This window comes from Haliaeetus leucocephalus, unplaced genomic scaffold (genome assembly GCF_000737465.1).
Source record: "Haliaeetus leucocephalus isolate CR32 unplaced genomic scaffold, Haliaeetus_leucocephalus-4.0 Scaffold840, whole genome shotgun sequence".
Lineage (NCBI taxonomy): Eukaryota > Metazoa > Chordata > Aves > Accipitriformes > Accipitridae > Haliaeetus > Haliaeetus leucocephalus.
Window position 1 is genome coordinate 3,990,899 of NW_010973276.1, and position 19,440 is coordinate 4,010,338.

Genomic DNA, 19,440 nt, shown 5'->3' on the forward strand with positions numbered 1-19,440 from the left:
CCCCCCGGGACTCCGCCCCTACCGCCCCCCCGAGGTCAAGCTCCGCCCCCACGCTCCCATTGGGCAGCTGCCCCTCGCGCTCCGGGATGTTGACGGCGCCACCGCCTGGGATTGGCTGGCGGGCCCGCCACTCGTCGGGGAAAGGGGCGGAGCGGCGGAGGCAGCCCCGCGGCGCTGGGACGCGGCCAAGTGCAGCGGCGCTGCCGGCTCCGGCCCCGCCACCTGCCCCCAGGGCTCGCCCGGTTCCTACCCGCATTTCTGGGAGCCCACGAGGAGGCGTTCGCAGCGGCCCGAGAGCTGCCTCCACCAGCGACCGTTAGACGATAAACAGGCGCGGCCCACCGCCTCCTTCCCGGCGATTGGAGGCCGAGTTTCGAACGTGGTGGGGTAGAGGCCACTCGAGACAGAGCTCGGCTCGACGATTGGCCGTCTTGACCGCGCGCCAGGCCGCGCCTTCCCTTCTGATTCGCTACGTGGAAAAGTACGCGCGCCGCCGCGAGGGGGTTGGCTGGTGCGGCTACGCGCCGTACTGTTTCCCAGATCCTGATTGGTAGTGGATGGACGGCGTGCGTAAGCCCGCCCCTAGCGCAACGATTGGTTTCCCAAGTGCCAATTAGCCTGGCGGTAACACCGCCTCCGCGCGGTGCGCATGCCCAGAGGAGCCCGCCGAGGCGCGAAGCGGTGCGGGAACTGCATAGGGCGGAGTACGCGTGCGCAGCGGCGGCGCCTGCGCATTGCGGCGGCAGGAGGGGGCGGTGGCGCTCGCCTCGAGTCGCCTGAGGTAAGAGGTGGCGGCGTGGGCAGCTGACCTCGGCTCCGGCCGGGAGTCGGGTCTGCGGCGGGGCCCCGTTCGTGACTGCAGTCCGGAGGGGAGGCGGCAGGCCTGGGAGGGCCGGGGTCGTGGTGCAGCGAGCGCGGAGCCACGGGTCTCGGGCGGCCGCTGCTCTTTACCTCCTTAGCGGCGTGTGGCGCGGGCGCCGCTTCTGAAATCTTGCCACTCGCCTCGTTTCCTGGACGTCTCATAAGCAATGAAATCTCATAAGCAAAGCTTCTTTTTTTTTTTTCTTTTAAGAATTAAAGCATTGTCACGTTAAGATCTTTTATGCGCTCTAAGGCATGTGTTTCTTGGAGGCTTCTTGTGCTAAGTGAAATCTCGAGAAAACTCTCTAGTTCTAGATTTACTCTTGTTCTAGAGTGTCAAGTAGTAGAAACAGGCTTCCAGTGAAGATGATTTTTTTACCTTGTCTACTAAGATCGGGCAGCGCAGACAGTTGTCAGTCCTGGTTTCAAAACAAGCTACTTTAAATGGGTAGTGCCCATATTAAACCTACTGTTAAGTATCAGAACTAAGTAGTAGTTCTGCTCATTTTTATTGCTTGTTTTTTGCAGAAAAAAAAGTTATACCTTCTAGTGCCACCAAGTGGACATCTTTACTTGCCAATAAAAGCTTGCTTTAAAATTATTTTTATTTCAACAGTTATGTTCAACTTTTATGGATGTTTATTGCTAAGTGATGCTTCTTCACACACTTAAGTATTTTATTCTGAATCGAAATATTTCAAGCACAACAGCCGCTTACCTAATGCCTTGTTGAAGAGTACCATCTGACAGCAGTAGAACCTGACATTCCTCATTATCCATGAGGATAACGCATACTTCCATGCATACTTTGCTGCCTTTGTTAATAACTCGACCTGGGAAAAATCAGCATGTGAAGAAGTAGTAGCTGAAAACCTGGTGGTCTGCTTACTCCTTGATTCTCTTTCCTCCATCTGATGGACTATACAGGAAGTTATGAGAGTAGAGCAGGATGGGCAAGCTTGTTAACAGGATCAACATAGAATACTTCTAATTTGAAATGGAATTTACCACATTTGCTGTATTAGACCACTCTCCAAATCCTATGCACACTAGAGCTTGACCTCAAAATCTGGAAACCACTGTAATGGAGCAAGGTCAAAAGAAAAGTCTAGATCAGGTAATCTGTTTGGATAAGGATTACTCTGTTTCCTGTACTAACCTATCATTAAAAAAGGAATCTTAGAACTCAAAATCATAAATCAGTCTGTAGCTGTAAATATACATACCAGAGTTCTGCTGTGTACTGTTAGTCAGCTGGTTTGACTGAGCAGTCGTGCATCATTCTTACAGGTAAAAATCCATCTCTGCATTCTGACTTGTTTACACTACTTGAGCTGTTCTGCCAGATCTGACTTCTGTTATCCATATCCTTGGGACAGAAATGTTCTACATACAGTCTTGTTCTTTTTTTTTTTGATTGTTGTTTTCCCTCTACCTCCTCTTTGCAGTCTTCCATGACTGTAAGCCAGTGAACATGGGAAGTCAAGACATTATTGGGCCAGTTATATTATGTAAATTTGCTGTTTCTTCCAGCAGGTTTCCTTCAGTACTTTAGAGCACTGTTTAAGGCAACCTCAGAGGAAGATTCCTGTGTCCTCACCTGTCCTCCCTCGAGGTAGTTCAAGCATGTGTCAACATGTGAATTGCAGGTACTGGTGCCAGCAAGACACAACCTGGGCATGAGTGGAGTGTCCACAAAGGCTTCCCAGTCACACTGCAAGATAGAAGTAGACTCTCTTTCCTCTCCTTTTTTTTTTTTGCTATCTGTAGTATTTGCCAAGTGTTGGTAGGACTACTAATTTATATACTTGTTTTCCACTTCCCCTTCAACAACGAAATAATAATCTTAGACTATTTTAAAAAACCTAGTTGCAATGAGAACTGAAATTCCATTCAGAATGGTAAATTTTCAAGGCAAATGCCTATGAAACCAGTTCAAATTTATTTGAAAATAAATCTGAGTAACAAAATATCACTCAGGACGTGCAGCTAAACTAGATCGTCTTAAAACAACGATTCTCATGGTAAACTCCATTCTCCACTTCTGTTTCAGGTTTCATTCCAGAGAAACTGTGTCCCCATTTCTGTATGAATGTTCCAAGTTTATTTCCTTTTATGTTCTTACGAACACCATCGTGGAGACCATGGATTCTGAGGAAGCAGCAATTTTCTCTGCTCAGAGTGCCCTTACTTCAGGCAGCAGGAAAGAAGAACTCTTTCAATCTCATTGGACTAACTGAGGCAGAATTAAAAGAAACATTTGTAAGAGGTGATGGCCCAGGAGGTCAAGCCACAAATAAGACAAACAACTGTGTTGTCTTGAAGCATATTCCATCTGGGATTGTAGTGAAGGTAATTATATTTTATTTCATTAAGTCACAAATTGCATTGTGTCTTCCAACTCTCCTTTCATAGTAAAGCATAATCACAGTGCAAATCTCTTGGAGGAAAAGTTTGTATGCATTGTAAAGAATCTGAGCAAGAAGCGGGTTTGTCTGTCAGCAGATAAATAAACCTGGGGTCACAGCTGATCTTCCTGGCTTTGACATGCAGTACTATTTTGTAGTTTTCAATAAAATGTATCTTCATTGTAGCTGTCTTTCAGTGGCAGCTTCCACATTCCTAACCCTCTTGTGAGTTAGAATGTCTTCCTTAACAAGTTGATCATACTCATTTTGCAGATTCTTTTTAAGCATTACTCTTACCTACTTCTTGTGGATTAATACTTTGAAATTAATCTTTGCTTCCTTATCACAAGGGGAATATACAGTTACATTATACTCAGAAGAAGCTTTCCAAGATAATATGGAAGCATTAAAGATTAATGCAAAAGCCAGTCTGACAAGTTACAGTAACAAATAATTATTAGGCAGCCTCTCCAAAAATGTATCTGGATACAAAAGTTCCAGTAGTTCTTGGTAGGAGGATGCTCTTGGCTTGGGTGGGGGGAGGGGAGTTCCTTTACTGTAATGGCAGGAATATGTAGACTGAAATGGAAAGCAGAAGAATAAACAGGTTAAAGTTCCAGTTAAAACGTCCTGTTCTATTTCTTCAGTGTCATCAAACAAGATCAGTGGAGCAGAACCGAAAGATAGCCAGAGAAATCCTGCAGGAAAAAGTTGACCTTTTCTACAAAGGTGAAGACAGTGATGTTTTTAAAGAGAAGAAAGCATCAGAGAAGAAGAAGCAGGAGAAAAAAAGAAGAGCAAAGGAAAACCTAGAAAGGAAAAAGCACTTTAAAGAGATGCAACAATTGGATAAGAAATAAACATGTGAAATACTGACTTGCCCTAGTAGGGTAAGGGAAACGTTTGTCATTACACCTAAACACAGTTTTCAAACTAGCAGATGATGTAGGGCTTCATAAGCAGAACTGAAATGCTGAGTATTGACCTGCTATTACTGTAAAACTGACGTGATAAAAGCAGTCATGTACTCCTACTTCTGTCTGCCATCGTCTCATTAATGACTTTTAGCAATCAGTTTTTCTGCCAAGTTCCAAAGATGATGAACCAATCCTTCTTAAAAAAGAACTATAACCTCTCCACCGTTGTTAATGGAGACAAAAAAAATTCAATAGATCTACTGCCCTACTACTAAGCTGATACCTTATGATGCTTTGTAGGAGTTCCAATACATACAGAGAACAGCCCTAAAGCATTATAACTTTCCATCCTTACTCAGCCAATGCCTCTACTGACACAAATCCTTTATAAACAGTGACCAGGTTTAGATACTGGTTCTGATAGTGTAAACAGACATGCTGATGGAAGAGACACCAGTTGCTGGTTGCCTCCTTCAGATCTGTTAGCTGAACAAATGCTCTGTCCTACTCCATTATGAATGAAGTTTAAACAGAAGCTTTACAAATCTTATCTGGAGTGGTGAAGAGCACTGGGGTGGAAGGCACTCCTGCAAGTGACGGTTGATCCGTCATGTTCTTCAGTTCAAAGGTAAAATTGAGTCATTACAGATAAAGAACACCATGTGTTGGAAGCTGCCTCCCAAGGCAACAGAATCCAATTCATCCAAGCTGTGAAGTAATTAACTTTGCCTCTTCATACTGTATTTTCTTCAAGTATCCATAGCTCCATATGTAGTAGATATCCCAGATATCCCATCTTCCTTAGGATTTAGATTTGATTGTACAATAGTAAATTACAGTCACTTATTATGTTTATCCTATGCTGCAGTTAAACTTGGGCATTTTGGTATCATCACTCATTCTGACAGTTTCCCATTTTATGCAAATACATGCAGCTGCATTTCCTTTGTTACTGTTATTTTGAAGCCACTAGTGAAGTATACTTTCCCGTTTTAATCCTGTTAACAACTTTAATTGCTTAACCAGAATTTCTCTTTAATTTTTGGACAGCACCCTCACTGGCTGCCACCAAGTTTTGGCCTTCAACAGTGAAGGGAGAGTGCTTCAAGAACCAAAGCCATAGTAAGTATTTTGAAAGCAATGGGAGACTACTAGCAACTACACCACCTTCTTACGGAGATAACTGCATCCAGACTGTGCCATGGATGGAAACTCACCAGCAATCTGCAGGCCCGTTCCCTTGTCCGTTCCTGAACTTGAGCCTCCTGCATGAAGGTTAAATTTTTATCTGTTGAGAGTTCTTGTTCATGGAGTATGAATCCGATCAAAGTGACTGTACATAGTTTTAATACAAACTGTTAATGAAAATAAGCTTTATTACGTCAAGTAATAAATACATACAAAGATGCAAATAACAGTTTTAGTAATTTATCCAGAATTCTCTTTTTTTGGCAAACTTTAAACTGAAATCTCCAGCCTTAGTGTAGAACTTAGCTTTCCAGGACCTTGTTATTATTCAATAGGTTTCCCTATTTTCCATATAACTCATGCACTTTAAGTGGACTTCAAAGCACTAACAGTCATGCAAGTGTTTATGCAAAACAAACAAAAAAGGAAAAATAAGAGAAGGGGAAGGTTATTTCTAAGCAGGGTCTATGCTGTATGACAAATTGTGACTTAGCAGACTACTAGGTACAGCATGCTATTCTGCTTTTATTAAAAAAAATCCTTAGAGCTTATGTCAAACTTTGAAAGATTGACAGTTTGGGGTTAAGTGAATATAGTCAAAGGAAAAAAAAACAGAATGAGACTGTGGCTGGATAAGAAGAGAACTGAAATATAGCCTGGGAGAGAAAGAGCATTCCTCTGCATGCAGTTCAGTTTTCATGTTTTAGAAACATTTTAGGGAGTTTTAACGTCTTTACAAAATGCAAACTCTCCGTAAGTTGAAAAACCCTTGTTTTCTCATTCTTAACTATACATTTTTGTAAGGGCAAAACAAGAAAGGTAAAACATTCAAAATAAAGGAATTTGTCTGAATGTTTCAAGAGTCAAAAGGAATAAGTGTTACTTTTTCTTCATTAAGAGATGGAAAATCTTCCAACTGAATTAGTGGGCTAGGATCTTGCATTTCGTTCCGTCTCAGCCAAGCATTCCCGAACTAATCCTCTAGCATGAATAATGCCTGCAAAAGAATTGGACATATATTAAATCATCTCATTCAGGTCACACTTGCAATGACAGTCCAGAGAAAGGTTTACCTATTTCTGTCCCAAGTTGCCAAGGCTACCACAGCATGCCTCAGAAAAGGGAGAGATCCCTCGCTTCCCAAACATCAGCTGCTGCTAAACAAGTTTGCTTTCCCAAATTGGCACTATAAATTGAAAAGGGACTAAACCAGGAATGAGACCATGATTAAGATTTGTAGGTCTGCAGTGACAGGTGTATCTTCATGTGCAGTGCAGGCCTATTTAAAACCAGAGACTTAACAGAAAGGGGAAAAAAAAAAAAAACATCTTGCCTACCTGTTAGTTATTTTGCTACAGTGGAGTGAGAAAAATACACAGTTATTTGGGGAGTCATTTTAGCAAGCTCTAAAAGTCTTAATACCTTGGGATAGTTCTCTGAGAGGACGCATCAAAATCCAAGCCTTCATAATACTGCTTAAACACAAGTTGTGTCTCTTGTAAGAGTAAGAAGAAATTTTTTATGGTGTGTGCAAAAAGTTACCTCCTAACACTGGCTCAGCTCCCAGTGTACATCATCACCACTTTACATGCTGCCATATCTACTCTCATCTGATAGACATAATGTGGAATTTTCCACAAGTCCTGTTGCCTTGCGTTCCAGCAATCTGGACCTTGATTCCTAATCCTGCAACTAAATCTAGATTCATCTTCACAGAGCTGCTGAAAGAACAGAGCTTGAGATAGATAGATTTTAAAATGAGAGACGGACAGATTTTTCTTCAACAAATGAGGTTCTATTTTACTGACAGGACAAGATAGAAGGTGATGTCTCTGCTCAATCATGCTCCTTAACAAGGTGGAGAAAGGACAATAAGGCAATAGATGAGGTTTAATCTCTAGTTAGAGATAGTGGATTCTGTTTCTAGAAGGCTGCTAGCCCAGACCACAGCAACAGCCTTTACATCCAAGAAGTACTGACCTGAGACTTGACGGGTGCAAGGCATTGCAGAGGGTTAAACTGACACAGACAAGTAAAGCTGCATCCTGCAGCTGCGGGATGCAGAAACGTGTACTCAAAGCAGTGCATTAGACCTGGATCTGGTGGCAGGACGCCCAGTTTATGCAGCAGAACTACCCTGAATTATGGAGAACACTGGGAATTTGGCCAATTTTAGAGGTCAGCAGCCTCTGTGCTTAGGAGCGGGTGGAGCTGGGGACAGGGACTTTATTCAGAAATAACCTCCACATGGCCATGGAGGCTGCAGTCACGTGGTTACCCTCAATCACTTTTGCTCTGACGCTTGCACGTGCTCCTGCAGCCATTAGGCTCCCAAAATGGAAAGAGAGGTGTGTTTGTGACCAAAAGATGGCAGCAAAAAGTATTTCTTCGGGATTCTTTGCAACACTGGCAAGTCACAGCGGCAGCATTGAATCTTAAACCTACATTAGCCAACAAACTAAATACTCGTTGCAAGAAGCAGCAAAACAACTTTTCCTCATCAAACTGAACCATTCAGTTCAGAGAACGTCTGCATCTCTCCCGGTCTCTCTCAAGTTGTCCCCATTAGCCTATTGCCATTCATGATCTATTAATACTAACTCAGGCAATGCAATAAAGAGAGACTCCAGCAACATTGATTTTAGCTGGGCCAGATTCCACTTACCACTCATCAGCAGACTTTATTGCATCCTTTCCCAGAACAGCTACTAGTCATTTTATTGCATGTCATGGCAGATATATTACTCTCCCGTAATGGTTGAGCCTTAAATAAAGCTTTGTAGTCTTGGGTAAACTTAAGGGGGATTTGTAAGATGGTAAAGTTAGTTTGTAACAGTAACATTCCCATTCAGGCTTGAATGCATGAGCCAAACTCAGCACAAGGACCAAGGAAAGGGAGGAAAAGGTAACTACATTATACTGTCAGAGGACCGAACCGCCAGCACAACTGTTGTCAATGGCCTTTCAGGGTCATTTCAGGAGCTGGAGCAGTGGAATGTCCCACTGCTCCTTCAGAAATATCCCTCGCACATCCCCTGCAGAGGACAATGTCAAGCTGATGTCAGCAGTGGGGCATGCAGGGGTTTCTTTTACACTGCAAGGAAAGGGCATTTATTACCCCCTTTAGCTGACAAAGCAAAGCAAGAGAGACCTCATCAGCCAGGCCTAAAAGCTTCTATGTCCCTTACTAGTGGACTCTTAATGACATCCATTTGACAACAGGTAATGGAGCCCAAGCAGCCCAACACTCCACAGAGAGGAGGAACGTGTATGTTTGACACCTCAGTCTGAACAGCCTTCCCTGACAACCTTTTTTTTTTTTTGTAGCTCTTCTCTCCACCAGCCTTAGCGTGAATTACCACAACGTAGTATTTCTTTAGGCAAAATGCACTTCAGTAAAGACTCTTGGGTCAAGTAGATGGGTGATGTATATGAGAAGAAGTAAACAATGCTTGGCTGTATATTTTGGAGACTGGGGAGAAAAGGGAATTGAAGGGGCAAGTAAGTCACAAGGAACCTGAAAGAACATATCCATTAGAGACCTTAAGGGTTCTAAAATAAGGTTTGAATTATTAACTGAAACGCCCCTTGTGCACATGAAACACATTTTGTCACTGGTTTATCTATTAAATACAGCATGAATAGAGTATCCCAAGGTTTCAGTTGCTTGTTAATATGCCTAGTTTAATGATGAGCTCAAGACAGCTCTCTCCTTTCAAAGGAACAGTTGTCATGAAGCAGTATACAAGTAGTCAGTGCACAAAGTGGATGGGACATGATTTTTTTTTTATAAATTTACACATTACCTCTTTTTAGCCTCTCCATCGCACTTTTACTCCCAGCGTACGTGGGTCTAATCTCTTTTCCTAATTCTTCTATGATAGCTAGAAGTTCTGCATATTTGCTTTGCGGTACTTGACTGCTGCTGGTACCCTGTAGTTGAAAGTAGATTAATCTCAATCAAATACTGCTAAAAAAAACCCCACAATTACAACAAATAGCAACTGGAAATTCATGGAAGACCAGAAATAGCCCTGGAAGCCACTTTTTAAAAAAATACAATTTCAGGTTTAGTATATAAATATGATTTTCTTTTTGCAGTTGCTGCTACAGTTGGCCACCATGCTACGTGCCCTTCAAAAATTGGGATCAGCTAGGAGGATGCAGCTACAGGACTGGGACCTTAGGTGAAACAGAAGTTAAAACAGTCCTGCAAGAACAGCAAATTGGGAATTGCTTATTTAACTCTGTTTCTGCTTTTTCAATGTTTTGGTGTATATTTTGTGGAGAAGTTAGCTAGGCAGGGAAAGTGAGAAGCAGAAAAAACAAAACTGCCCATATCATAAGGGAAATCCTATTAAGTCAAATACATTTCATGGGAAGTTTACCACCAGATTCCTGAAGCAGCCCATAGGACTGTCTGTGACACACAATTCACGAGACTAAATTTTAGAGTGTAAATTTGCCGAACAAAAACAGTATAGAAATATTAATTTTTTAACAAATCGTTTTAAAATATGTTAGAGCCCTTACTATCAGAACATAACTCAAGACATGTTTCACTGTGACTCGGATGGGATGGGACTAACAGTTAATTAGTAACCAATCTCACTCAGCACTCTGCTTAGTCTAATTTGATCCCAAGACATGTGTGATGAATCAGTCTGCCATTTGGGTTTGATTTCAAATCTTGGTGGGAGGGAGGAACACCTCAGATTACAGGCCACAATCCATGCTACTATGCAAACACAGGGTCAGTGATCTGATTAAAGAAAAACAAGCAGCAGAGCCGTACCTGCATCCCTTGTGTATAGCCTAGAGATGGGGGTCCGTAGTCATTTATAAGCTGTCTATATTGCGCAGATGTTGCCATACTTGTGGAGGGAGAGTGAACACTCCCAGCTGTAGAGAGAAAAGAGGAAAAAAAATCTGTTTTTATCTAAAGATTAATTAGTCTGTTCCATTGGGACACATTTTAATCACTTTAGAAAAAAGCTGTGACCTCTCACCTTTGTCTAAACTCACTAATGACATTTCAGAGTCCTGCTGTTTGCTAGGAAGAGAATGGTTAAATTAATGCTTCTCTAATGTTTGCTGTACATGTGAAAATAGCACAGCCTGCAACTTTATCAGTGCAAATTGTTTGCCTAAAAGTGAAACACAGTGTAGCATGACAGGTTGTTCTGCCTAGACAAACTGTAAATATTAAGGAGCCCTATTTTTGCATATATACATTCCATACAGATGAGTCTAATGTACTGTGCTATTTTTACTTTTTCAGTGCAAGTTATCTGAAAGTAATTTTGCAACTCAAAGTGTCATCACATGGTCAATGCAAGTTACCCTCAGTACTATTTTCAGCCAATGCCAAAACTATTCATAGGGAACAGTCAGTTGAGGTATATCAGATCTGTTGCTCATTGTATGACATCAGAGGTGAGGAAAGCTACCGTTATTCCTCTTTGTGCGATATCAAACATTTTTAGCCAGTCAAATTGCGCTATATAAGTAAACCAAAGGAAAAATAACATCACTTTGGGTTATGGTTACTTTTGCTAAAGTTACAAAAGACCATCTTCAGATCTACAGGGTTTTGAGTCAGCTAGGAGATACAGAAACAGACTCTAATGTGATCATTGACGACTGCTCCAGAAATGAACAATCAAAACACTTCTTCCCCCTTGCACTGCAACAGTAAGAATTTGGGTTTAAGAAACAACTTTTAGATTTTTCTTAGGGGACTTAATTATGCCACCCATTTCACAACAGTACTAGAGGACCTGCTGGTTATGGACTGTACAGTCAGGACTAAGGGAGCATTATACCATTCAACTTGTTCACTCTTGCAGCTCAAGTGCCCCTACATCCACTGATGCTGCTGTCTTTGCCTGTAGGCACAGACACAGTCTGCCTGCTGTCTGGAAAAGTCTTCCCCCTTACAAACTCCTTTGCTGAAAATTCCCAACTGTCTTTCATATGAGGAACAGATCTCATTTACCAGCCTTCATTTAAATCTAAATTAAACTGATGCTAAAAGTCACTGGGGCTCAGAACTATGTAAATCTCTAGCTTTGTTTTAAAGTTGCAAGTGATTTCATATTTTCCCCTCACTACAAAAAGAAAGAGCCAGCAGTTACAGTGTAAAAAGCACTGCTGAACATAGTGGAACAGACTCTTGTCCTCAGTTGGGAAGTCTCTTTCCACTGCAGAATTAATCACAGGATATCACCATGGTGGTGTATTCATTACAAGAAGAAAGTGTGTTCTTAATCTTTAATAGCTAACTGGATGTGAAATCCTAGAAAAGGCAAATTGGGCTGGTCACGAAGTCACCTTAAAAAAGCAAGTTTTCTCTTTGTCTTTAACTAAGCTGCAAAATTTTATGCCATTACAATCTGCATTTCTGTCGCTAAGGTTTCACATTGTCACACTTTGCTAAAGCATAGTAAAACCCAAAAAAACTAAACAACACACCCATAGAGCACGGCACTGTGAAGGAACACCACAGTTGTCAGCTATTCTCTCAATTAGTTCTTCACATTATCAAAATACATGCACAATTATAAGATTTCTGTATGTACAACTCAGTCAATATTTCAAGTCCAGATGACTGAATTTCAACAGTTATCAAACATGACACAACAGCAAACCGCGTCTTTCCTCAAAGGACTTCAAAATGCTTCAGAAACATTAATGAGCCCCTTGTGCTGCAAGGTAAGAAGGTTTAATTACCTCAATTAAGCAGAGAAAGACTTAAGCGATTTTTCCTCATGTACAGTAAAACAAAAGACCCATCCTGCAAAGACTTGTTCCTGAACTGTTATTGCAAACAGCCACATACAAGACCTGGGAGCTCCAAACTGGTTCAGAATTAAGGCAAGGGCTCTGATGACCAGGCTCAGGAATCCTGTTCTACCCACTGAGCAAACCTTAGCTGCAGCCCATGCAAAACAAAAACCAATTCATCACCACCACATTGGTTAATGATAATAGAGTACAGATAATTTACCGATAGTTTCAGGTTATGTCGATTTAAGCAATGACACGTACTTGGTCTGTACAAAATAACACAGCAGGGTATGTCTAGATAAGAAAGAAACCCTACCAGAAATGTGATGTGCCAAGACAAAGCAGTGAATCTAGGGGCTGACCAGAAAGTTTCACAGATGTGAAAGCCAGCAACATACGGCGTTGCAGTGGACAGTAGCTGGTCTCAGCATGGGAGCTTGAATCCAGCAGTGACTCAGTCAACACTGAATGACAAAAACAAACAAGAACTTTCAGGAAGGAACTATGAGTAAAAACCTGCTGCTGGAGTTGGAGCATCGCTCCTGATTTGAATTAGCAGTCAGATCAGTAGAGTTGCGTCTCCTCGGCAGCCAGGGGTGCTGTATTGTCTACTGTACCCACGACATATGCAGAGCTGTGCTGCAGACACTAGAGGCCATTGCTGAGTACGGCATGCCCTGCCAAATGACAGATCGTGGTAACCATGGTGAGTTTACCCGTTTCTTTGCAGTCTGCATCAAAAATGTAATAAGACATAATGCCATGCGCCGACCACTTTATCAGCAGCAGCAGGCCCTGAGAACAAAGAAAAGGATTTGACTTGGCCATGGTACCAGCCTCCATACACCCATGTCAGAAGTTGTGCCAGTCAAACTCAGCTGGAGGGGGGGAGAAATTAAAAATCCTTGATTTCACCTCAATTTAAGATGATGCAATCATGAAAATTAAATTAATTGTGGGGGTATTAGTATCTCACAGGGTAACAGACCTTGAGCTTTTTGACCTATCACTTTGTATGTTAATCTCAAGCAGAAGCCCTGGGTGTTGGATGACTATTACTCAATTAACCCAAAATATATCTGCATGTTTGAACATCCTGTATATCTCAGATTTAAAAAAAAAAAAAAATAAAAAAAATAAAAAAAATCACCAGCTATTGCTATTATAGTTAGCAAGAAAAATTAGGCCAGGAAGTCTCACAGTCAATACCCAGTCAAAAATCAGTGTGATGATTAGGTATTCACTAGAGAGAAAAAAAGGAGGGGGGATCTAAATTGAGGCTTGCAGTCTCACGTTAAAATGACAATGGAGACAAGACAGTTAAGAATTGACAGAATCTAAAAGGGAGTGTGCTTGGTACTGAATTTAAGTGACACCCTGTATCACATCCCAAATTGTCTTAGTGCTTGCTGCTGTTTAAAACCTAAATTAATATACACACTTTCCTCCCTCCACTTTCCTAATTAAATGTACACAAAACCTTTTATATACCCATTTATTCTTGTGCCAACAATGTCTTTTATTTCTGTATTCAAACAGAAGACTGCCAGAAGCATTTTTGCCCACAAAAATATAGTGATTTTCTTGTTAATCAATATTAATCTTTATTAATTGGGGGGTGGGGGAAGGTGTCTAACAATACAGCAAACAGAAATGAGATTCTTGTGTCAAAATCTCTTCCTTCCAGCAGTCTCTCTGAAGCCCAAATTAACACCCTGGGAGACAAAGGATCTCAAATCAACCTTTGTTTGCCTAAACTCCCACTGACCAGGAATCTTCCAATTAATTTCTGATAGGTTTGTAGGGTTCCCTTCAGCTCCTTTGCTACTGTCTCCAAGCTTGAGCAATGATACCAATTTGCTGATCTAAGTTTTAATTCTTAATTCTATTGCTGTTTTTTTCTGGAATAATAACTGGGAAGGCAGCTTGCTGTGTACCCTGCAAGGAAGCAGTGAGAGCAGGAACGCCAGGGTACACTCACCTGACCTGCTCCCAGCAGATGCCATGGCATCTACACAGCTCAACTGCCAACCTGTTTCACAAACAGCAAAGTAAAATCAGGAACAGTTACTCAACTCACCAACTTACTCATGTAGAAATGACTTAGACAAGCCAAGAGCCAACCACATTGGATATGTGTTTCTCTATTACCCTGTACTTTGTAAGGTCCTATAAAACTGCATAGGTAAACTCCTGCCATTTTACAATCTCTCTACACACGAACATGACAGCATACAAGAAGCAATACCTGTAGCCTGGAGTTTATCCAAGGTAAATGGTATAGTCTGTGGAATCTCACTGCTTCTATCACTATTTCACAGTCTCTTCTAGCTGAGGTTGCTTGCAACATAAAGGCTGTTGCCATTTAGATGGCTAGCGGTCATCACCTCTTTATATAGAGCCCAGTGCTGGAGGTTACTGCCTCTGCCACACAACTGGAGGACGTTCCTCATCTGCTTCAGATGATGGCAGTTTGATTCCTGACAGTATGCAGTAAAAGACAGCCAGGCTGGAGTATTTCAACTGAGAGGATATAAATTCTTCTGTCCTAAACTGGACAACTTTGCAAGAAAACACATGAGAAACATTCATGTAAGCTGCTCTGGCAACGTACATTGGTAAGCATCTTGAAGCACAAGGGGACACGTAACATCTTCAACCAGCACAGCCATTTCTGCAGCGAGTATCTGAACAGAGCCTGAATCACAGTTGTAGTGTTTTGGCTGACTACAAGAATATTTGATTCCTTAGCCATCTACGCACTTTGGAACTCCTTGCCATCCATGGGACACCACGTGCATCTCTACACCGGTAGATCTACTGCATAGCCAAGCCACACACTGAACTCTACAGGAGTTGCCAACCCAGAGCAAAAACAGACAGCCCCCATTTCCCCAACCTTCCAATAATTTTTTTAATTTAAAGTAATGGACCCCATTCTCATTTGCACAAGACATTCCTTATAGCACTGGCTGTGAAAGTTGTATTTTCACCCACTATTTCCCCCTCAAACATTAGCCCTTGTGGTAAAAACAGACCTTTCTTTGAATAAAACTATTTCCTTTTAAAAAAATTCAGTGCACACACACATAAATATGTTCTCAAGAACTAGGACATTCTTTATCATAACAGCCAGAGGCCTTGCTCTTTTGATCTGTCACACTCCGGGCCTTTCCTCTAGTACTCTCATTTTATTTAATCTTTCCATGTGGATAACGGACATGTTTTATGTCTCCTCTTCCTAACCCCCTGCCTTTTTTTTTTTTTTAATCAGAAAAACAAAAGACAGTCACTGGGACTCCTCACCATTCTTCTTTTCTAGCTTAAGACACAGGCCATTTCTACGCTAGCAAGTTATTCGGCACAACAAGGAAAGGATCAAAAGATGAAAGCATTTGGTACATGTACACCACATGTAGTTGAGGTGAGGGGGTACGACTTAAGATTAGGTTTTAGTCTGGTCTCCCAGAGTAAGTGTCTGTATTGTGGGTATGGTTCAAAGCTGTCCACTCTTTGTTTCGGACCCTTGTGTTCCCATTAAAAGGGATGGAGCATCAGTGTTGCACAACTGGAGCAGAGCTTCTAGTTCACTTTTATCGAAAAGGAATCAAGTTAGCATGAACCAAAACCACTCTGCAACTCAACCAACATGTGATGGGTGGTGACAATGAGATTTGCTGACTGTGAAAAGCATACCATTGCTCTGAAGCCGAACACTCAGGTAGACAAAGCCAAAAATGCCAGTTTTCTAAATGTCCAAACAAGTCCACTTGAAAATTGCTAATTCTAAAATGTTTAGCGTGCTTCTTTTCAGATAATTTTTAACGTCACATGGACTTCAAGAAATCAGGGAACCAGCAAATTTCAGTTTGAATCGGAGGGGGGAGTCTCTTTCCTAGAAATTATCCCCTCTGCTACAGCACGAACACTTTGCTCTCTGTTCTGCCTACAAACAGTATTCCTTCCAGTATTCCCGCTCCAAAAACAACCTCTCAATATGGAAAAGAATATCAAACATAAGCTGTCTCTGCAAAGGGTGACAAGCAAGCCATTTGCTCATGCAAGCCTGCACTGCAGTCTTAATGATATAGGGAATGGCCTAGTGTGTGCTTGGTGTCGTTTCTCAGGACTGAATGAGATTGGTCTCTCCATTTGCAAGCTATAGCCCCAGTTAGGGAAATTCTTTTTGTTTCACCTCTCAGTAAGAATTTGCACTTTTCACCAAGAAACTTCTGGTTGCTGTGAGGTGTGGCAGGTGCACTGACAGCCCTGTTGGTCCTCAGCCACAGCAGTACCTGTTGTACAGGTCACCACTTGCTTGTGTGGAGCCAAGACGCAGCTCCTTCCCTTGTCACAGTCCGCTGGAATTTGTTTTTCCAGATCCTACATACAACAGTTTTTAAGATTTATTACAGTAACAGGTTTTTGTCTTGAAACTTGACATTTCTACAAGAATCAGATTAAAACAAAAGGAAAATCCCAAGTTGTTTCTGCTGGCTTCTGTATCTTAAAACTACTTTTCTCTGACCTGTGCATACTCCGTACAAAATAGGAATGCTGGTGAATATCCACAGAGCCAGAAAACACATGGAAACAAGGGGAAAGACAAACTACAGACCAGTTCACAGCTGGTGTAAATCTCTCTGGTTCTACTGAAGTCAATGGAGATGCTCTACTTCACCCTCAGCTCAGCAGCTGGCCCTCTTACAGAGAAATAGAGTTAAACAATATGAAACATAAGGAAGATGAGGAGTAAACTACTTTGCAGGACTCAGTATGATATGCAAGAGAATACAAGCAAATCAAAACATAGCTGTTAGAAGGGATAGCAAGTGTTCCCCTGGGACACTGCATGGTCAGGTGAGGCTGGGAAGGTAGAGCCACAGCATTGCAGGTCCCTAACAGACCACATTTTACTGCCCAGGCAGAGAAGGTGTTTGGGCAGGAGATTCAACAGGGCTCCCCAAGCGCAGTTTGGAATGAACAACCTGGGGTGCTACACACAGGGGCCCAATTCCCAGAGCACAGGCCCTCCAGGAAGGTGACTGGTAATTCAGACAAAACACTGCAAGCCTGGGTGCAGACACCCTGGGCTAGGTGTCACCACTGACCTGGGCAATGGGGAAGAGGAACAGGCACCAAATTCTGCTGTAACAATGCATTCTTCTTCCCTTAGCCTGGTGTAAGGCAGAGGAGTCAGCACCCGGATGCTTCCAGCATCCTGAGTCACTCGCGGAGCAGCCTCATTTTCCTCACCCGCAGTCATCCCCAGATCTGCCGACAACCCACAGAGGCTTCCTCCCCCATATTCCCTCCCCCAAACAGCTCCTCTCCCTCAGGACTTCAGTCCAGGTTTTTGAGTCCCCAACATGCACCCGTGCAAGAACAGAGCACAGTCACCCATCAACCACCACTGCTTCATCTCACTGATCCACTTACTGAGTGCAGTTTAAACATGATTTTGCAGAGTGACCACTCAGCCTAAACTTGAAAGGAGTTAGCTCTGCAGCAAGGATGCAGCTCCAGGAGCTGAGTCGACACTGCCTTTCCAAATACTCCTGCACCAGAAGCCCTGCACTGCAGGGAAGCAGCATTACCTCCCAGAGGAAAATCCCTGTGAGATCCACAGCTGCCCAGAGCCCTCCGTCGGCCAAGACCAAAATATTCAGCGTTCATACAGAGAGGCTTCTGCAGGGCTGATTTCAGGCCAAAAGGGACAGATTTCCTGTTTTCCTCTCCTCTGCAGGACGGGGCGCGGGGGGGCGGGGGGGTGTCCTTCACCCCAGGTTTGGAAGCAAACCTAGGATTTATCCTCCTGGCTGGGGGGCATTTAATTTAAGCACAATAGAGCAGCAATCTCCTTCAACTCAGAATTAAGCTCCAGAAAGGAGGGGGCCATTTGCAGTCATATCACTCTGAATGCGATATGTGCAACTGCAAGGACTGCTTTGTCTAACTCCCTTGGCCTTAGGCCACGGTGCTGGCAATACCACTAGCTAGAGGAAGAGCTGGTGCATGAGGATAATGGCAGAAGACAGGGAGGGAAGAGAGAGCCCATTTTGGATTCAGAGGAGGACGTTCTTTCATTGAAAAGATTCTGGGGGTGTTGAGGATGATCCGAACTCAGAAGAGAGGACAACTTAGACAGGAATAGTTCCAGCATGACAGCAAACTGCTGCTAACTTGCCATTACGAGGAAAAAAGGATGGGGCGGGGGGGGAGATAAAACTGCATGAAAGAATCTAAAACCCTGATCGGAGCCAGAGCGTTAGAAAGCACACAGACAGGGCAGCAAGAGGACTGGAGACAGAAACTTCACCACTCAGCTCACATTGTGAGCGGCATGTCTGACCCGGGATTTTGCAGTCCTCACTCGCAGAGCAGCCAGAGTCGGATCCCCCCCCATAGCATGACCTAATCCGCACCCCTCACCCACCACTGCAAAATACCACCTTTGTTTTCCCTGCAATTTTACGGCTGTTCCGGAGAGCAAGGCACAGGTTCTCGTGGGAGCCGACAGAACGGTTTCCCTTGCTGGGCTTTGTTTTGTTTCTTTTTTTTTTTTCCTCCAGTGACACTTCTGCTTTTTGTCAAGAAATCCTTAGCACATCCCCTGCTTCCTGACCCCTTTGCAGCCCAGCGCTCGGGCCCCCGGTGCTGCCCACACACAACCCAGGCACAACAAGCCTTTACGTGTTCGCAGCCCCCCCGAGCTCAGCTCCACACAGGATCAAAGTGTCTGAGGCACAGGGACCTCGGTTCATCCACCAGCTGGTGACGATTCCTTGCAGTAAAATAAGATTGCTGCTCTCCTGGTAGCTAGAATAGAGGTGCATCTTGTTGATCCCTTTCGTTCATCAATCCCCCAGGATTACAACCACAAACGGCGCTGTAAAAATCACCCAGGCAGATTTCCCTCCCTCCCTCCTAAACCCAACCGCGAAACTTTCTCTTCTAAAAAAAAAAAAAAAAATCAGCCTGATTTCTGGCTGCGGATGGTCTGATGCCAACCCTGCAGGCTGGGGCTGCGGGGAAGGGAGACAAATATTATTTTTAAGTCAGAACCAACTTCTCCATTTTGGTTCTGTTTAATACTAGCCGACGTACACAGATTAGCGAGATCCCCTCCAAATACTCCACAGCGAAGCAATTGCTACTGCGGCTTTGTTCAGACTGCACTGATTTACGCACACTCCCCGCAACGGAGACCCACTTTTCCAGCAAACACCTCAGCACAAGAAAAAACACTTGCCTGCTGTTACCTTCGGAAATTAGGG

The 19,440-nt window shown here is 43.1% G+C and overlaps 3 protein-coding genes across 4 annotated transcripts in view; 1 reads left to right on the forward strand and 2 right to left on the reverse strand.

Annotated features, from left to right (window-relative positions):
• MPHOSPH9 (M-phase phosphoprotein 9) overlaps window positions 1–382 on the reverse strand; it is a 32,671-nt gene extending 32,289 nt beyond the window's left edge. Inside the window, exon 1 of the mRNA XM_010582220.1 lies at window positions 251–382. The gene's annotated coding sequence lies outside the window, so the exon portion shown is untranslated. The remainder of the gene's footprint in view (window positions 1–250) is intronic.
• Window positions 383–728: 346 nt separating this feature from the next.
• LOC104840918 (chromosome unknown open reading frame, human C12orf65) lies at window positions 729–5,536 on the forward strand. 2 transcript variants are annotated; one of them, XM_010582224.1, is made up of 4 exons: window positions 729–781; window positions 2,915–3,213; window positions 3,917–4,159; window positions 5,237–5,536. In XM_010582224.1, exons 2-3 carry the CDS (start codon window positions 2,950–2,952, stop codon window positions 4,127–4,129), a joined length of 477 nt encoding a protein of 158 aa, XP_010580526.1. In that variant the 5' UTR covers window positions 729–781; window positions 2,915–2,949; the 3' UTR covers window positions 4,130–4,159; window positions 5,237–5,536. The 2 variants fall into 2 exon arrangements, with proteins under 2 accessions (XP_010580526.1, XP_010580525.1); XM_010582223.1 differs by lacking the exon at window positions 729–781 and adding an exon at window positions 975–1,978.
• On the reverse strand, window positions 5,530–18,729 carry CDK2AP1 (cyclin-dependent kinase 2 associated protein 1). Its single transcript, XM_010582221.1, has 4 exons — window positions 18,616–18,729; window positions 10,170–10,276; window positions 9,181–9,307; window positions 5,530–6,371 (listed from the first exon to the last, which is right to left on the reverse strand). Exons 2-4 carry the CDS (start codon window positions 10,245–10,247, stop codon window positions 6,304–6,306), a joined length of 273 nt encoding a protein of 90 aa, XP_010580523.1. The 5' UTR covers window positions 10,248–10,276; window positions 18,616–18,729; the 3' UTR covers window positions 5,530–6,303.
• Between the last annotated feature and the right edge of the window lie 711 nt (window positions 18,730–19,440).

Bases quoted from the DNA above. Each gene is read 5' to 3' on its own strand.
- LOC104840918 (XM_010582224.1), top strand. From the start codon at position 2,950: ATGAATGTTCCAAGTTTATTTCCTTTTATGTTCTTACGAACACCATCG. The intron at 3,214-3,916 runs GTAATTATATTT...CTATTTCTTCAG, and splicing joins CATCTGGGATTGTAGTGAAG to TGTCATCAAACAAGATCAGT.
- CDK2AP1 (XM_010582221.1), bottom strand. From the start codon at position 10,247: ATGGCAACATCTGCGCAATATAGACAGCTTATAAATGACTACGGACCC. The intron at 9,308-10,169 runs GTACGGCTCTGC...TTTCAACTACAG, and splicing joins GCTATACACAAGGGATGCAG to GGTACCAGCAGCAGTCAAGT. The intron at 6,372-9,180 runs GTAATGTGTAAA...ATTCTTTTGCAG, and splicing joins GATGGAGAGGCTAAAAAGAG to GCATTATTCATGCTAGAGGA.